This window comes from Physeter macrocephalus, chromosome 16 (assembly GCF_002837175.3).
Source record: "Physeter macrocephalus isolate SW-GA chromosome 16, ASM283717v5, whole genome shotgun sequence".
Taxonomy (NCBI): domain Eukaryota; kingdom Metazoa; phylum Chordata; class Mammalia; order Artiodactyla; family Physeteridae; genus Physeter; species Physeter macrocephalus.
In genome coordinates, this window is record NC_041229.1 from 72,420,357 (window position 1) to 72,439,892 (window position 19,536).

Below are 19,536 nucleotides of genomic sequence, written 5' to 3' on the forward strand. Positions count from 1 at the left end.
TTCAGAGAAATTAAAATTTCACTCTTTTTTTTTTTACTTGTAGTTTTGATTTTTAAATCGCTGTTTCAGTGAATAAGAAATGTTACAATTAAACTTCACTTGTTTGCTAAAATTTAATTCTTATGACACCTAGATATGCTAACTTCTCTGAAATTATAATTTGTACCTGATGAAGTAAATATTTTTAAGTTATATTTTAAATCATTCCTTTGGGAATGAAAACTAAAGTCATAACTTCACCAGAAATGGCAAATATGTGCCATTTGTGCCACCACTTTCCCCATCGCAGTCCATGGCAGACTTCATCAATCATGGCATCTTTGCTGTTGAGCCCAGACAGCCTCAAAATCCTTTTCAGCCTCATATTCCAGACAGCTACACTCAAGACTCTAGGATTTGTGTTGGGTGGTTAAGATTCCCAGGATGGGGTGAAGTTGGGGGGAGTTCCAAGCTGTTTCTTCCTAGGTAACAAATTAGCCATATACAAATGAATCTTCGGCCTAGACTGGAGAGCAGTTGAAGACATTTGATTGTTAAAAGATGGGGAAGATAGCATCTGAAGTGTTAAGTGTTAATTCTTTCAGTTTTATTTTTAAGCATACGGGAACAAACTAAGACCAGGTTTTAGATCTAGGAGTGGTTTTAGGAAGGTCACACAAACCCTTTGGCTCTTAGTTTTTTCAGTTGAAACAAATTTGAACTAAATATCCAATAGAGTGCTGTGTAATTCTAAAGTTCCGCAGTATAGGTTACAGACCACATATTTGTAGTCAAATCATGTGTTCAAGATTTAGTAATATAACAGGAAAATGAAAATACTCTGATTAGCATATGTGGAAATGGTTTGAAAACTGCCAGGTGTTGTCAACTTTAAGTGTTGTGTAAATTCATACCTGTGGTATGAGCAAAATGAAATTTGATTTTAAAGGAATAACGCCATACAGCTTTATCTTCAACTCTGAATGAGGGAAAAGACTTTTTTCCCTCCTTATTACTCACTTTAGATTTGGAAGGGACTCAAGTCAATGAATCCAACCCTAATTGAGATGTGAAATCTTTTTGTCTTTTTTAGCGCCTTCTAGCTGTCATGGCAACTTCATCTGAAGAAGTTTTGCTGATTGTAAAGAAGGTGCGACAAAAGAAGCAGGATGGAGCTCTGTACCTCATGGCAGAAAGAATTGCTTGGGCACCTGAAGGCAAAGATAGATTTACCATCAGCCATATGTATGCAGATATTAAATGTAAGTAGGCTATACTAAGTCTGATGTGTGTCATATTTGTTAGTAATTTTATAAGAAGACTGCTTATACAGTCTTTGTGGGGTTTTTATTATAATGTCAAAAAATCAACTGTATAAAAATAACTATAGAGTAGCATCATTGAATATATATTATTCTGTAACCTGCCTTTTCTACAATGTACAGCTTTACATGTGTAAATCTACCTCACATAAAGATCTCCACACATACCTTCTTTTAAGAGTTGCATAGGGCTTCCCTGGTGGCGCAGTGGTTGCGCGTCCGCCTGCCGATGCAGGGGAACTGGGTTCGCGCCCCAGTCTGGGAAGATCCCACATGCCGTGGAGCGGCTGGGCCCGTGAGCCATGGCCGCTGGGCCTGCGTGTCCGGAGCCTGTGCTCCGCAATGGGAGAGGCCACAGCAGAGGGAGGCCTGCATACCACAAAAAAAAAAAAAAAGAGTTGCATAATAGTCCACTGAATGGATTTACACTTATGTATTTAACCAGTCCACTATTGAAGAACATTTAGGAAGTTTTCAGAATTTTGTTATTGAAAACAATGTTGCAGTATTGATCTATGCACTAATATTTTTTTGAGGTTTTATGTATGGGATACCTCCCTGCAGTGGACTTACAGGTTCAAATGGTTCATGCATTTAAAATCTTGATAGATGGACTTCCCTGGTGGCGCAGTGGTTAAGAATTCAACTGCCAATGCAGGGCACATGGGTTCAAGCCCTGGTCCGGGAAGATCCCACACGCCGCGGAGCAACTAAGCCCGTGCGCCACAACTACTGAGCCTGTACTCTAGAGCCCGCGAGCCACAGCTGCTGAGCCTGCGTGCCACAACTACTGAAGCCCGTGTGCCTAGAGCCCGTGCTCCACAACAAGAGAAGCCACCGCAATGAGAAGCCCGCGCACTGCAACAAAGAGGAGCCCCTGCTCGCCGCAACTAGAGAAGGCCCGTGTGCAGCAGCGAAGACCCAATGCAGCCAAAAATAAATAAATAAATTTATTTTAAAAAAAATCTTGATAGATGATGCCAGATTGCCCTTAATAAAATTGTATCCTTTTTTTTTTTTTTTTTTTTTTTTGGCGTTACGCTGGCCTCTCACTGTTGTGGCCTCTCCCGTTGCAGAGCACAGGCTCCGGATGCACAGGCTCAGCGGCCATGGCTCACGGGCCTAGCCACTCCGCGGCATGTGGGATCCCTCCGGACCGGGGCACAAACCCGTGTCCCCTGCATCAGCAGGCAGACTCTCAACCACTGTGCCACCAGGGAAGCCCTAAAATTGTATCTTTTAAGTAAAGTAGTCTAATTAATCTTTGGTTATGTGGCCATCATCTGTTGAGAAAATAGACTTAATTTTATACTAAAGGTAGATGGGAGGAATACAGAGCATAATATTTTTATATCCTTTTTCTTTTTATGATTTTCAAGTATGAAGGCTAACGTCAAAACCCCTTCTCTTTTCAAATTTGCAAAATTAACTTTGAATTTATTACCCAAAGGGCATGGTACTTTGTGGCTCAATAATAATTAGGTTTAAAGGCACCAAGTGAATCCTGGGATTTAGAACCTTTATTCTGAAAGGGATTTCTGCAATTCACCTAACTAAAAGAACTTGAATAGGAGGGACCCCAGGGGAGTTGGGCAACAAAGCCCTCAACAAATTGTGGTATCTTAACTGTGACCATTAATATGGATTCATTTATTTTCCTGTATATGAGATTCTTCTCCTAGATAAAATCCTGAACAGATTTCAAGGAACATGACACCTCAAAACATAGACAGTCCTCAACTTGCAAGTGGTCAGTTTACAAATGTCCTTTGTGTATGAACAGTTGCCCTAAGGACTTACTCTAATTTGCTGTTGGAAATGACCAAGATCGTCATCTTTCTCCACTGAAATAACTTAGAATCTTAATTTTCAAAAGGAAATACTGTTTAAAATTCATCATAATTCAGTACTGCCTAAGCTATCTGGTCTTTGTCCACTCTCCTGGTAATACTACTTCCTTTCAAAACTTTGTTTCTGTGGAGAAATGCCTCACCAAGTTTCTAATAGTCTTACAAACTAACATTTGTTCTACAATAGACTCATAAATTAGGAACTGCCTATATTAACATTTCTCTTAAACGGGAAGCTAGACTTATACCTTTGCAAAACACATACTCAGTGTGATACTCACAGCATGCAATAAAGAATATGCCTATCTTCTGTATTTCAACAATTCTTCTCAGCTGTTGGGGAGGAGAGCACATACCCAAATTTAGATCTGTACCAGATCAGTTTTCATTTTAAGCTGAATATTTGAAAGAATGCTCATTGCTGAAAGAAGCCATTGAAAGTTGTCAATAATACATTACTAAGGTGAAAATTAGCAGTTAGATAGTTAAAAAACTTCAAAAGTAGACCTCTCAGAGGCACGAGCTAAGATAGAGCAAGAATAAAGCAGTGACTAAGAAAAGATAGTAGAGAGGAGTGATAGTTTGTTTTGTTTTGGAGGTATGGAATAATGGAACAGGCTGGCTGACAGTGTAAATTGCTTCATATTGCTCTTTTTGGCAGTAAGGTATTTCATCTAAAATGTTGGTTTGGAAGCAGTATCTTCATTGAAAAAGTTTCTGTTTAAGTGTTAGTAGGTTGCTTAGGGCAGAGAGCTCTAGGTAATGAGTTCACACTACTATTAGTCACCCATTTAGTGAGACAAAGCCCCTTCATCTCTTTCCCTTATGAAGAAGAGAAGCCATGAGGCCCACTTTTTAAGAATACGAGGTCTCTATTATGTAGGTATATTTTGACATTTCCAGCTCCAACTTATTATGAAAATCTTCAAAGTTACAGAAAAGTTTAAAGAATAGTACAATGTATACGTGTATATTGTATCCCATCTAAATATTATTTTGCTGTATTTGCTTTTTTATGTGAGTGTACACTTTGACTGCTTATAACATTACAACACCAAGAAAATTTTAATAAATATCCAGACCATTGTTGCATTTCCCCAGTTGTCCAAAGATTTTTATAGCTGTGATTTTTTTTTTTTAACCAATACCTAGTCTAGGTTCATGTATGTAGTTGTCTCTTTAGTCTGTTCTTTAAGAGTATGGGCTTGTAGACTATCACACATTCTGATTATGTCTGATGGTATCCTCAAGGTTTTGTTTAATTTTTTTCCTGTATACCTGTATTTCTTATAAATTAAAAGTCAGGTCTACAGGCTTGATTATACTCAAGTTAGACATTTTCAGCAAGAACAACACGTAAGTGATGGTGTTGCTATTTTGTCACCTCAGAAAATCCATAGTGTCAGGTTGTTCCATTTTTAATGAGGCTAAGTTTGATCACTTGGTTAAAGTGCTGACACTTGATCTCTCAAATGTAGAATTACGTATTTTCCTTCACAATTAGTAATTAAGCCATGGGCTATGTTTTGGAGTTTTTTGAATCGTGACAAATCATTTTTATTAATGATAATGTCAGTTGGAAGCGGCTGTTCAGGGTAGATTCAGGACTCTGAGTTGGCTGTTTAGAAAGCTTTAAAGAAAGCTGCCCAGTTGAGTGGAAACCAAAGCCCTTTAGTATCCAAAGGCCCTTTAGTATCCAAAGGTGGAAGCAGTGGGTGAGAAGTGCCACACAAAAAGGATACTGAAGAAGGAAACCAAGTGTTAGCAGTGAATTTGTTGAACCATGCTCTGGTTATATGGGATTATTTGAGAAGTGTACATTTCTGCTGAAGCATCAAGATTGGAATAGGGCAACTAAAGCCCAAAGGAAGCCTGAGTCTTGAGAGAAGTAACTTATTGTATGACTTTCCACAGTGTGAGTGTCCTTATCTAACTAGCCTTATGCTTCTTTTTAGGCCAGAAAATCAGTCCAGAAGGAAAAGCTAAAATTCAACTTCAGCTGGTCCTGCATGCAGGGGACACAACTAACTTCCATTTTTCCAATGAAAGCACAGCAGTGAAAGAGCGAGATGCAGTGAAAGACCTTCTTCAGCAGCTGCTGCCCAAATTCAAGAGGAAAGCAAATAAAGAACTGGAAGAGAAGAACAGGTGAAGGAGGAAAAGAACAGGCTTTTAAAGAGATGCTAGGTTCTCACCAGTCAAGTAATAGTTTATTTCTCACCCCTTGTGCTTTGACGGTGTAGTTTAGGAAAGTGTGGGCTTTGTTATCTTTACCTCTGTGTTTGGTTATTAACTTTAGCATCTTACTAGCTTTGGCTTTCGGCAGATGAGATAAACTCAGACAAACTGCCTCAAGCCTAACGTCTGATTAGGAACAGAACTGCAATTCGAAGGTGCTAATAAGGTCCCTTAATTCTCTAGTTCTGTGTCACAGAGAAGATACTAAACCATTAGAAGTGTGTATGTGAATAAGAAACCTGAAAGTAGTCATACTTTAAAAAAGTTGAGAAAACATCCAAAATAATGAGAATTTCTGAAAAGATGAATTATCTTTCTGTGCTTATGGCTCCAGGTGCTTTATCACCATGAAAAACTAGTTGCTAGAAAATCTCTCTTCCTCATTCATCTTTTTGTGAAAGAGAAAACAGTACAGTACAAAAAACAGCCTTTGTATCACTGGAATATAGGGATGAATAAGACCAAATCCGTGCCCTCAAAGAGTTTAGCCTTTGCTTCTTCAGACTGACTTCTATTTATCTGCACTTAAATTTGTTCCTCCGAAAATGTTTTTTTGCTTTTAATTACTAACAAATGAACTAAATGACCTCTGCCGCTCAATCATCACAAAATGAAAGTTTGGTGTTTCATGTGGCTAAAGTCTTTTTTGAATATTACCTAAATGGTGTTTTATTCTAAAAGTTCAATATGTTCGATATATTCTATCACCAGAATGCTGCAAGAAGATCCTGTTTTGTTTCAGCTTTATAAAGACCTTGTTGTGAGTCAGGTGATCAGTGCTGAGGAATTCTGGGCCAATCGTTTAAATGTGAATGCAACAGAGAGTTCTTCCACATCTAATCATAAGCAGGATGTTGGCATTTCTGCAGCATTTCTGGTATGTGACCCTTCTAGATTTCTGAAGGGAAAGGAAAGTGGTATATGTGTTAACGATGCCATTTCTTTTATAAAATTTAGCATTTTCTTCAAGTAAATTAATGGATACTTCAGTATCCATGGTATTCTTCTAAAATAATTTTAAAAATACATACAGTATCTTTTTCAATTTATATATTTTTGCCAGTTATATTTTCTTAGTTTTTTGGACTTGACCCTAGTATGCTGGAATTCAAATGGACTTTTGAAAAAGAATCTTTTAGCAATTGGACTAATGCTTATTTCCCCTAATACTTTTAAATTTAGGGCTTTCAGCTACCTTTTGTGTGTGTGTGTGTGGTACGCGGGCCTCTCACTGTTGTGGCCTCTCCCGTTGCGGAGCACAAGCTCCGGACGCGCAGGCTCAGCGTCCATGGCTCATGGGCCTAGCCGCTCCACAGCATGTGGGATCTTTCCGGACCGGGGCATGAACCCATGTCCCCTGCATCAGCAGGCGAACTCTCAACCACTGCGCCACCAGGGAAGACCTCAGCTACCTTTTTTTAATGATTGCAATATTTTACTTATAATGCAAAATTTAAATGTATAATGACCACCAGTTCATAAAAAAGTAAGAATTGTAAAATGTATCTTAAGAGGAAAATTGAGACTACCTTATGTTTGGAATTAGAAAGTGAAATTCAGTCTATACTCTGGTAAAACCAAAGCAGTATTTATACATTTAACAAAAATTTGAGTAGCAGTTACATGTTTGGCATCTTTCTGAGTGCTTAGCAGTGAATTGAATTAATAAGACCTTCTTAAAGAAACCAATCAGATAATATGTAACTACTTAGTAACCAAATAGTTAAATATTTGGTAACTGTATAAGTTTTATGTTAAAGCTCCACTAGATATCTGCCTTTGGCAACACTTAAATGTGCCTATTTGACCATGTTGTATTTTCAAAAAGCAGATTTTACAGTTCACTAAAATTATGTGAAACCAGGTCAGGCTTCTGTGAGCCCTGTCTCTATGCCAAAAGTATAGGTGAGGGACTTATCTCTGTCTCTGTATTTCATTCAGAGAGTCTGTTTTTCCACCTTTGTCCAGTGTCCATTGGGTTCTTAGACATCTTCCCCCAGTATTCTAACAAATACAGATATATATGTGGTCTTTATTTTAGGCTGATGTCCGGCCCCAAACAGATGGATGTAATGGTCTGAGATACAATTTAACGACTGATATCATTGAGTCCATATTTAGGACCTATCCAGCAGGTAAGAAGAACCAGTTCTTTCAGACAGTTAAAATATTTGTTTGGATGAATTCAGTAATGTATCATTGAAAAACAAAAGGCTTTACCTTTATTCCTGATGAAGTGCTATAAAATATGTGAAGTATGTTATCCAGTGCCTGACATGTGGTAGATACTAATGGCTTAGCATATAATGTGCTGTCATCAATCCATTGGTATGATGACTTTCCCATTCTTTCCACCGGTGGTTCTTAAACTTTTTTTTTCTTTAATATTTAAGTTATTTTTTCTTTTTTATGTATATATTTTATTTATTTATTTTATTTATTTGTGGCTGCACTGGGTCTTAGTTGCGGTGCATGGGCTGTTCGTTGCAGCATGCAGGCTTCTCTCTAGTTGTGGCCTGCTGGTTTTTCTCTCTCTAGTTGTGGTGCACGGGCTCCAGAGCACATGGGCTCCAGAGTGTGTGGGCCCTGTAGTTTGTGGCACACGGGGTCTCTAGTTGAGGTGTGCGGGCTCAGTAGTTGCAGCACGCGGGCTTAGTTGCCCCGCAGCATGTGGGATCTTAGTTCCCCGACCAGGGATAGAACCTGCGTCCCCTGCATTGGAAGGCGGATTCTTTACCACTGGACCACCAGGGAAGTCCCTAAACTTTATATACCCTTTAACATACATGAGTAAGATGACATGCTCCAGAGGCATCAATAAATGAGTCTCTACAGCACTAACTCAGATCATCCTTCATGCTGCCTCCCTTGCAGAAATCATCCTAAAAGTATAAATGTTTTGATTCTAGCTCTAGTGATTTATTATGTGCAGCCAGCCAAGGTTGAGAGCAGCTGCTTCAGTCATTCTTCTAACTAAACAAAGCTCTCAAGCCATACACTATTCTCTCTTTCTACTTCCTCACTCCTGCCCCTTTAGTCCTTAGGAAACATCTCTCTCCCACAGGACTCAGCTCAAGCATCACTTCATTGCCACTTCTGTAAAATCCTGACTATTTTAGGCAGATATAAGCCCCCTCCCCATTCCTTCCATAGGGCTCTGTGTCTTACCACATTATAATGTAATTATTTTCTTATCTTTCTGATAATAACATAATAATGTAGTGTTTACTATGTGCCAGTCACCATTCTAAGGCCTTTATGTATATTAACTCATTTAATCATCACAGATATTACTTATGAAGTAGGTACTATCATTACCCCCATATTACAGATGAGGAAGCCAAGGTAAAGAAAGATTAAGTAATTTGTCCAGCATCACACAGACAGTAAGTGGCAGACCTAGAATTTTAAACTTAGGCTCTCCAGCTTAAGAGACCTAAACCTCTTAATCTCTTTGCTTTTTGAACAATGTAAGCATCTGGAGTGCCGAACTGATAGTCCAGTAGGTTATGGAGATCTTTAGTTATTTCCCCAGCACCTAACATGGTGCCTTGGATTAAAAGTGTCCATATATAAGTGATCAAGTAAGCAGACTCAGATCTCACTCCAAGAAGCTTGGTGTTTCCACTAAAACTTTGAAAATTGTTAATTTTCTTGGTACAAAATAAGGTTTTATGGGACTTCCCTCGTGGTCCAGTGGTTAAGACTCTGCACGCCCAATGCAGGGGGCCCGGGTTCAATCCCTGGTCAGGGAACTAGAGTCTGCATGCTGCAATGACAATCCTGCGTGCCTCAACTAAGACCCGGCACAGCCAAATAAATAAATATTCAAAATAAGGTTTTGTTTGTAATTTGTTAAGATTCATAAAGGTAGTGCCTCACCTAATCTCTCAAGTTATATTTTATATTTACAATTATTATATACAGTTTGTAAAGTTGAATACTTTGATAATCTAGTTTTGCTAGTAGTCTATTTGAGGGGTTTTAAGAATTGGAAATTCACTATGTAACTATTATGGGTTTTTTTCACAGTAAAAATGAAATATGCAGAAAATGTTCCCCACAACATGACAGAAAAGGAATTCTGGACACGTTTCTTTCAGTCCCATTATTTTCACAGGGACCGGCTGAATACTGGGTCAAAGGACCTGTTTGCAGAATGTGCCAAAATAGATGAAAAAGGTAACTGTTTATCCTTGACACACTCTAGCATTTATTTATTTATTTATTTTAAAAAGACATTTATTCAGCATCATGATCAGACTATTTCATTTAGCAATCAACAGCATGGGTGCAAAAAAAAAGAAATCTACATTAAAACCCTTTGTTGGAATGCTTTACATTTTCCACAGAACAGAAACTAAAATAACCTGTTATACAATTAGTCACAAATACAGTCCTCGAGTTTTTTTGCCCATACACATGAGTATTGTCTAAAACATGTCTTCTTTGTAGCAGCTAGGCCCTGCCACCACTGTGCTTCGCTGAGTTCACAAATCTGTTGTAACCTGTAGCTTCCCTGTCACTTCTCTGGCTCTCCTCTCCTGCTAAGCTTTGTTTCCTGGCAGTAATCTAAACCTTCTGCCACTGCCATAGCTACTGCTGCTGCTGGAACCACCTTGGTTTCGGGGTTTGGCAAAGTATTGGCCTCCACCACCATAGGGGCCAGAACTACTGCCTCCAAAGTTTCCTCCTTTCATGGGTCCAAGATTTGAAGATTGATTGTTGTAACTGCCAAAATCATTGTAGCTTCCACCGCCTCCAAAACTGCTTCTATCATTACCAAATCCATTATAGCCATCCCCACTGCCACCATATCCCCCACCACCATGGCTGCCACCAAAGCCACCTCGACCACTGAAGTTTCCTCCACGACCAAAGTTGCCATTCCCACCAAAACCCCCTCCACGACCACCACCAGAATTTCCAGAACCGCTTCGACCTCTTTGGCTGGATGAAGCACCAGCCATCTCTCGCTTAGATAGGGCTTTTCTTACTTCACAGTTGTGACCGTTCACTGTGTGGTATTTCTGAATGACAATCTTGTCTACAGAGTCATGGTCATCAAAGGTTACGAAAGCAAAGCCTCTATTTTTGCCACTGCCTCGGTCAGTCATGATTTCAATCACTTCAATTTTCCCATACTGTTCAAAATAATCTCTTAGGTGATGTTCTTCAGTGTCTTCTTTAATGCCACCAACAAAAATCTTTTTCACAGTTAAGTGGGCACCAGGTCTTTGAGAATCTTCTCTTGAGATGGCCCTCTTTGGTTCCACAACTCTTCCATCCACCTTGTGTGGCCTTGCCTTCATGGCCGCATCCACCTCCTCCACAGTGGCATACGTGACAACCCCGAAGCCTCTGGAGCACTTGGTGTTTGGATCCCTCGTTACCACACAGTCTGTGAGCGTCCCCACTGCTCACAGTGGCTCCTCAGGCTCTCATCGGTTGTTTCAAAGCTCAAACCTCCGATGAAGAGCTTCCGCAGCTGTTCGGGCTCTTTGGGTGACTCTGACTTAGACATGACGGCAGTGAAGGCGGGGGGAGACATCAACAGCGCTTACTCGGCGGCGTCCCTGGGCAGAAAGCACACTCTCGCATTTAATTTGCTGCTCTTGTCATTAATGCTGTTAGTGAATTTTTTTATTTCTGAGAAAGGAAAACTTAATCAACTTTTTGTTTCATTGATTTTCTAGGGTTAAAAACAATGGTTTCATTAGGAGTGAAAAACCCACTACTTGATTTGACAGCTTTGGAAGATAAACCATTAGATGAGGTAAGTAGTAGTAAAAGGATTTATGAGAGAAAACAGTCTTTTCCTGGTCTTCAACATTTGTATAGTTTTTAAATTGCCTTGAGTATAGATATTCTACTTGTTAGAAGGTAAAACAAACAAAATACTGTTATTTGGAGTAGTTTATCAAAAGTGCTTTTCAAGAGCACTGTTTATTATTAAGATTGCCTTGGAGAACTGAAATTTCCATATGAGTTGGTAAAACATTTTTTAAAAGAATTTTCTCCCTCCCCCATCAACAGTTGCCTAGGTATTAATGAAGGTTTGGTGTTTTTTGTGTGTTTTTTGTTTTGTTTTTTGTGGTACGCGGGCCTCTCACTGTTGTGGCCTCTCCCATTGCGGAGCACAGGCTCCAGACGCCCAGGCTCAGCAGCCATGGCTCACGGGCCCAGCCGCTCCGCGGCATGTGGGATCTTCCCGGACCGGGGCACGAACCCGCGTCCCCTACATCGGCAGGCAGACTCTCAACCACTGCGCCACCAGGGAAGCCCTTTCACTTTTTTTTTTTTTTTTTTTTTTTTTTTTTAGTGAAGGTGTAACACGATGTTTTTTATGCTGTATCTAACTTTAATCTAAATAAATGCGACTAAATGTTAGTATACTGGGAGAAGTTAACATACATTGTTGGTTGCCCACTATTTGCCAGATCTTGAGCACAGTCATGACCCTTACCCTATATTAGCCCCAATATGTTTCAACAGCTAGACCATCAAGTATGAGCTACCTACCTCAGCATCATGACTCCAGACTGAGAAGTTTATCCAATCACAGAGAAATAGGTGATCCCTTCTGATCAAGGCTAATTCTATCCCTGCTTCTATCTTCTAGGCTAGGAAGGAACCTGCTTTCCTCAGGTATTCTCTTGACACTGTTACCTTTTAATTTTCTTGCCCTTCCTTTGGCTCCTATTCTGTTGGCCATATAAACATGCTCATTCCTTCCTTTTTCTTTTTCCCCCTTTTTCCTCTTAGTGTATGCATGCACCAGGTGAGAAAACCAATGTTAAAATTGTGTCCTATAGTCTAAATTATTAAATTAACAGAAAGTAATCCTTGGTGTCCCAGTGAGTCATTTCCCTAATGAGATTCAGTTGTTTTCTTGAAAATTCTCAGCATTCAATCACTTCCTTGGTGAATCTCAACACGTAACAAATGTGGCCCTCTTTAATCACCTGGAGAAAATGAAGCTTAAGATACAGCTTAAGGGACTTCCCTGGCGGTCCAGTGGTTAAGACTCCGTGCTTCCAATGCAGGGGGCGTGGGTTTCATCCCTGGTCGGGGAACTAAGATTCCACATGCTGCGCAGCGTGGCCAAAAATAAAATAAAAATAAAAATATTTTTTTAAAAAAGATACAGCTTAATATAATGGAGGGGGAATTTAATTTTTTTTAATAAAAATGGTGGTATGTTATGCATATCTTCACTTTTCCTGTTATCACTATTAGTCTGAGCTAAATATACCACACAGTTGTTAAGTACATAGACTTACCTGGCTTAAACTGTAATTTATAAATATTTTTCTAAGTTTTCTTGTAAAATGAGGTTAATAGTTCTGACCTTGGGGAGGGGTAGCAAAATTGGAGAGATGTTGTTTAAGGGTACAGACTTGCAACTAGTGTCCCTTTGTAGGGATATATAAAAATTTATATAACCAATCCTTTTAATTAAAATGTTGGTTGTTTCAATTGTTCCTTTAATGCCTCTTTTTCCTCTATCATCCTCTAGTAGTTCTGTCCCAGGATACAGACTTGAGCCTCCTTGTAAATACATTCTTTCCATTCCATTGCTTCAAATTCTAATTATGTAATGATGACTCCCAGTTAGTCCTGGTCTGTCTAACCCCAGAATTCCAAAATCATATATCCAACTCCCTACTTGATATTTTCACTTAGGTAGTTCACAGACACCCTTCAACATAACATGTCCAAAATAGAACCTTGATTCCCATTCTCAAAAACCTGTTTCTTCCTGGGTCTTCCGTATGTCAGTTTAAGAAAAAAAAACCATTACCATGGACTCAGTTGCTCAAGCCAAAACCTAGGAGTCTCCTTGATTCCTCCCCTTTCTTCACCTCCAACATTCAATTGATCAACAAGTACTCAACAACACATCTCTGATCTGTCTACATCTCCTCTGTCTCCGTAGACACTTACACCCTCTTGCTTTTAGGGTACAGTTGCTTCATTGCTTGTATTAACCTCCTAATTGATCTTCTTATTTCAACTTTGGTTCCCTATAGTTTATTCTTCCCTAGCAGTAAGAGTTACAAATCAGATCATAATGCCCCCTTTATATAAAACTCTTCCGTGGTTTCTCGTTGAACTTAGAATAAAATCAAAACTCCTACCATGCTCTTCTTGATTTGGCCTCTGCCTACTTCTCCCTCAGTTGGGGCTGTTTCCACTCGATTCGTGATCCGAACATAGTTGCCTTCTTTAAGGTCCATACCAAGCTTTTTCTACCTCAGGGCCTTTGCACTTGCTGTTCCTTCTTCCTGCTCTTCTACCTAACTAGCTTCTACCCATCTTTTGGACATCTGTTCTAATGTTACTTCTTCAGTGAGACCTTCCCTAACCTCCCTATCTAAAGTATCTCCTCCCATTCCAGTCACTACACTATGTCTTTATTTTCTCTGTTTCTTTTCTTTATTTTCTTCATAGCATCTGTCACTTTCAAAAGTGGTCTTATTTTTACCTTGCTTTACTTGTCAGTTCTCAGTCTTCTATCAGTAGACTGTAAGTTCCATGAGGCTGACTGTTCCTATTACTGGCCTATCCCCATCACATAGGAGGTATTAGGCACTCAGTAATTATTTGATAAATGAATGAATGGCATATGAGTTTTTATGATCTTTCTCATACCTCTTTAACCTTATGTCTCACCAATCCCTGGCCCACCCTTCATTCCAGGTATACCGAACTACATACAAACCCATGGCACGATATGTATTATATTACTTCTATACCTTTTTTTAGTTTCCTCTTCCTGAAGTGTCTCCGTTTTTGCCTTGCAAGCACCTATTCATCTTATGGTGCTCCATGAAGCTTTTTTGAACCTACCCTACCCTCCCTGCACCCCACTCCAGTGGGAGTGACCACTTCTTCTTTCGTAGCCCCTATGGGTTTTAACTAAGTGTACTGGCTTACAGCCCAACGTCCCACTAATTAGTATTTTAATCTAGATCCAAAATTGCTCTTTAGGAAAAAAATGCAGCACTTAACAGTTAAGGTATTTTTGTGATACTAAAAGCAGTTAGTAGTATTTCTTCATTTTTTGTGTGTATAATGTCACTTATTTTTAAATGTTTACCTGTAAGTATTTGATAATGCTCAGAATTAATAAAGTCCTGTCATCCAGAAAGTTTTTTCAGCTCAACATGTCTCTCATAATAGATAAGAAAACCAGAAGTTTATTTTAATTTTTAATCTACTAAATTGTTTCTCACAGGGCTATGGCATTTCCTCTGTGCCATCTACTTCTAATTCTAAATCCATAAGAGAGAATAGTAATGCTGCCATCATCAAGAGATTTAACCATCACAGTGCCATGGTCCTGGCAGCAGGTCTCAGGAAACAGTTAAGTACACATGCTAAGATGCAGTAACTGGGTTTTCCATGATAGCCAGATGGAGTTTTGTTGTTGTTCTGCCTGTGGTTTTCAACATTAATTTTTTTTCCTTTGTTTTCAGAGAAGCACAAAATGAGCAAAATGGCGAGCCCAGCAGCATTGATGGAAATTCTGGAGATGTAGATTGCTTTCAGCCAGCAGTAAAAAGGGTATGGGTAAAAAGTCTGGGACATTTATGGCTCACATTTCTCCAGATATCCTATGTAACTGCTCGTACCTTATGTTGACCCTTTATCTGTTCAGATGACTCAGTTCCTTCTGACCAAGATGTTAAGCATTTGGCTTAAATTGTAGAACATTTTAAAGAGTACTTCCTCAGTTTTGTTTTGGCTTGCCAGACTGCTTTCCATGGACTCAAGTCTGTTAACTGTTTTTGTTTTGTTTTATTTTTTTCCTTCACCTGTAGACACATACACATATTAACATACAGTTTTATTTTCTGGGAAAGAGTATTCAACAAAGACAATATGACAGAAAGAAAAAACTAAAGGTTAGTGTATGTGATTTTAAAAGATAAGATTGGCCCTCATGTTAAACCTGGCATTTCAGAACTTGAAATGTCTTTCATTAAATACTGAAAAGGGGTTGTGGGGGAATATGAACAGTTACCTACTTGTATGTTTCTTCTCTCCCTGCAACTTGGCCAAGCTTCGCTATCCCTCAGTTTTTTTAAGTTCCTCCCTCCCTGGTTATAAAAATAAGTTATGATAAAGCTTCCTTAGAGGGCAATCAGGCAATATGTATTAAATTTTTAAAGGTTTATACCCTTAATTCCACTTCTGGATAGTATTCCACTTTGGACATTTATTTTTTTTTAAAAATAAAGATGTGTGCAAAGATTCAGATACACATACTCATGGCAGTATTATAATTGAGAAAATAGCAACCATCCTAATATCCGTGATACAGCCATACAATGGAGATTGATGCATGTAGCAATAAGTGGCTTTTTAAAAGGATTAATGATATGTTGAATTTAAAAGAGTTCACATATACCATACGATAGTTCAGTTCATTAAAATTAAATTCAAGAAACCATTTTTGAGTTGCCTTACATGCCATATTAGGTGGTGGGAAACAAAAAAAGAATAAGATTGGGTTCTTGGGGCTTCCCTGGTGGTGCAGTGGCTGAGAGTCCGCCTGCCGATGCAGGGGTCACGGGTTCGTGCCCCGGTCCAGGAAGATCCCACATGCCGCGGAGCGGCTGGGCCCGTGAGCCATGGCTGCTGAGCCTGTGCGTCCAGAGCCTGTGCTCTGCAACGGGAGAGACCACAACAGTGAGAGGCCAGCGTAACGCAAAAAAAAAAAAAAAAAGATTGGGTTCTTGTCCTGAAAGAATTTAGTGTCTACAGGTAAAACAAAATCAAAAGAATAATTATAAAACAATTTCAAGTATAGTAATTGTGTGATTTACAGTAGGAACCAAAGAGTAAGCAAGTAGATAAAGTTTGCAGAACAGATTAATATGATATAATTAAGTTTATGATTTTTAAAAGGGAATTATGGGCGAGTCTTTTATATATTTCGGTCACTTAATATGTTTCTACAGGGATATACACCTTTAAAATTAACAAAGTCAGTAAGATATTTCTTTTCTGAACTAATAAGCATAGTGAATCTAAAATGTAAGTTAGAGATGCTAAAGAAGAAATCTAGGAAGTGATGCTTTTCTTTGCAATATTGCAGTAAGTACCCATGATTCTTGGTAGTGAAAGAATTGTCAGAAATCATTGTGTGAATTTTCACAATATTCAGTGATGAACTGAATCTAGATATTTTTTTCAAGTCAATAGTTGTCTGCTGTGTGTTCTGCAAGGAATTTATAGAATGAGAGATCCAGAAGTATTTATAGAGTCCTTATATTCATGGAGCTTTCAGTTAAGTATGAAAGTTAGATGAATAACTAGGCCTTGGCAGAGCCTTAGGATTTGGATTTATATAAGAGATTAGGTTGGGACATGACTTGGGTAAGGCAACAGCAGGGGTAGAAATGAGCTTGACATATGGGAAAGGTAATGAAGATATCAGTATGCCTTGAAGGTGGCTCAAGGGTGTAGAGCTGAGAAAGTAATAAAAGCTTAGGCTGAGTCTAGGTAAGGTGGGACTGATTGATGTGTTACTCTGAATAGAATGCTGAGGTCAGATTTGTTCCTATACTACAAGAGGACTATTCAGACTCTTAAAATAGGGGCAATTTAAAATACTGTTTTCAGATTGATCTTTTTTGAGATATATTTAATATCTTAAATGTTTTGATCCTAGTCTGGGAAGCTACAGATGAGAGCTAACCAGATGAATTCCATAGCTCTGTAGGGATGAAATATTGTAAAATTGTTTTCCCAAATGTTTACATAGATTTGTCATCATGTGTCTTATAATTAATGTGTTTTTATTATAAGGCTATAGAAATATAGCATTTTGTTACTAGTCCAGGAGAAAACACATTAGTAAAACCAAAATAAAGAATCCAGGGGCTTCCCTGGTGGCGCAGTGGTTGAGAGTCCGCCTGCCGATGCGGGGGTCGTGGGTTCGTGCCCCGGTCCCCACGTGCTGCGGAGCAGCTGGGCCCGTGAGCCGTGGCCACTGGGCCTGCGCGTCTGGAGCCTGTGCTCCGCAGTGGAAGAGGCCGCGGCAGTGAGAGGCCCGCGTACTGCAGAAAAAAAAAAAAGAGAATAAGAATCCAGAAGTAAACCCAAATATTTACATGGAGGGATTAAATACATATATGATAAACATGACATTTCAGAGTAAGTGGGGAAAGACATTATTCTACAAATGGTTTTAGGGGGACTGATTAATAATTTAATATTTTAAAAAACCCTCAGATTCCCTACCTTACTCCTTATTTCAAATAAATTCTAAGTGGATCAAAGATTTAAGCAAGCTTTTTCGCAACGGGTTTGCCGCCAGGACACAAGGTGTCGTGAAAACCACCGCTAAACCTAAGCAAAAATGGGAAAGGAGAACACCCACATCAACATTGTTGTCATTGGACACGTAGATTCGGGGAAGTCCACCACTACTGGCCATCTGATCTACAAATGTGGTGGGATCGACAAGAGAACCATTGAGGAGTTCGAGAAGGAGGCTGCCGAGATGGGGAGGGGCTCCTTCAAGTATGCCTGGGTCTTGGACTAACTGAAAGCTGAACGCGAGTGTGGTATCACCATTGATATCTCCCTATGGAAATTCGAGACCAGCAAGTACTATGTGACCATCATTGATGCCCCAGGACACAGGACTTCATCAAAAACATGATTACAGGCACATCCCAGGCTGACTGTGCTGTCCTGATTGTAGCTGCTGGTGTTGGTGAATTTGAAGCAGGTATTTCCAAGAATGGGCAGACCCGTGAGCATGCCCTTCTGGCCTACACTCTGGGTGTGAAACAACTCATTGTTGGAGTTAACAAAATGGATTCCACCAAGCCACCCTACAGCCAGAAGAGATACGAGGAAATTGTAAAGGAAGTCGGCACCTACATTAAGAAAATTGTCTACAACCCCGACACAGTAGCATTTGTGCCAATTTCTTGCTGGAATGGTGACAACATGCTGGAGCCAAGTGCTAACATGCCGTGGTTCAAGGGATGGAAAGTCACCCGTAAAGATGGCAATGCCAGTGGAACCACACTGCTTGAAGCTCTGGGTTGCATCCTGCCACCAACTCGCCCAACTGACAAGCCCTTGCGTTTGCCTCTCTAGGACGTCTACAATATTGGTGGTATTGGCACTGTCCCTGTGGGTCGAGTGGAGACTGGTGTTCTCAAACTTGGCGTGGTGGTCACCTTTGCTCCAGTCAACGTGACAACTGAAGTGAAGTCTGTTGAAATGCACCATGAAGCTTTGAGTGAAGCCCTTCCTGGGGACAATGTGGGCTTCAGTGTCAAGAACTTGCCTGTCAAAGATGTTCGTCGTGGCAGTATGGCTGGTGACAGCAAAAATAGCCCACCGCTGGAAGCAGCTGGCTTCACAGCTCAGGTGATTATCTTGAACCATCCAGGACAAATCAGTGCCGGCTATGCACCTGTGCTGGATTGCCACACAGCTCACATTGCCTGCAAGTTTGCTGAGCTGAAGGAGAAGATTGATCGTCGTTCTGGGAAAAAGCTGGAAGATGGCCCCAAAGTTTTGAAATCTGGTGATGCTGCCATCGTTAATATGGTTCCTGGCAAACCCATGTGTGTTGAGAGCTTCTCTGACTATCCTCCTCTGGGCCGCTTTGCTGTTCGTGACATGAGACAGACAGTCGCTGTGGGTGTCATCAAAGCAGTGGACAAGACAAGAAGGCAACTGGAGCTGGCAAGGTCACCAAGTCTGCCCAGAAAGCTCAGAAGGCTAAATGAATATTATCCCCAATACCTGCCAGCCCAGTCTTAATCAGTGGTGGAAGAACAGTCTCAGAACTGTTTGTTTCAATTGACCATTTAAGTTTAATAGCAAAAGACTGGTTAATGATAACAATGCATCGTAAAACCTTCAGAAGCAAAGGAGAATGTGTTGTGGACCATTTGTTTTGTGTGTGGCAGTTTTAAGTTATTAGTTTTTAAAATCAGTACTTTTTAATGGAAACAACTTGACCAAAAATCTGTCACAGAATTTGAGACCCATTAAAAAAGTTTAATGAGAAAAAAAAAAAAGATTTAAGCAAAAAACTAACCCACAGAAATAATAAGCATAAAGGGAATAATTAAAATTGAAAAACACCAAATTGGAAGAAAAGTATT

General features: G+C 39.7%; 1 protein-coding gene and 2 pseudogenes across 2 annotated transcripts in view; 2 read left to right on the top strand and 1 right to left on the bottom strand.

The window, feature by feature from the left end:
• GTF2H1 (general transcription factor IIH subunit 1) overlaps nucleotides 1-19,536 on the top strand; it is a 36,841-nt gene that overhangs the window by 6,823 nt on the left and 10,482 nt on the right. The window contains exons 2-10 of one of the 2 annotated variants that reach the window (XM_028501562.1): nucleotides 1,073-1,241; nucleotides 5,107-5,299; nucleotides 6,101-6,266; nucleotides 7,431-7,524; nucleotides 9,422-9,571; nucleotides 11,086-11,165; nucleotides 14,631-14,758; nucleotides 14,872-14,959; nucleotides 15,217-15,300. In XM_028501562.1, coding sequence (XP_028357363.1) covers nucleotides 1,088-1,241; nucleotides 5,107-5,299; nucleotides 6,101-6,266; nucleotides 7,431-7,524; nucleotides 9,422-9,571; nucleotides 11,086-11,165; nucleotides 14,631-14,758; nucleotides 14,872-14,959; nucleotides 15,217-15,300 — 1,137 coding nt within the window. In that variant the 5' untranslated portion in view covers nucleotides 1,073-1,087. The remainder of the gene's footprint in view (nucleotides 1-1,072; nucleotides 1,242-5,106; nucleotides 5,300-6,100; nucleotides 6,267-7,430; nucleotides 7,525-9,421; nucleotides 9,572-11,085; nucleotides 11,166-14,630; nucleotides 14,759-14,871; nucleotides 14,960-15,216; nucleotides 15,301-19,536) is intronic. The other variant, XM_007104909.2, reaches the window with a different exon arrangement.
• Nucleotides 9,591-11,077, bottom strand: LOC102975121 (heterogeneous nuclear ribonucleoprotein A1-like; annotated as a pseudogene).
• On the top strand, nucleotides 16,500-19,449 carry LOC102985546 (elongation factor 1-alpha 1-like; annotated as a pseudogene).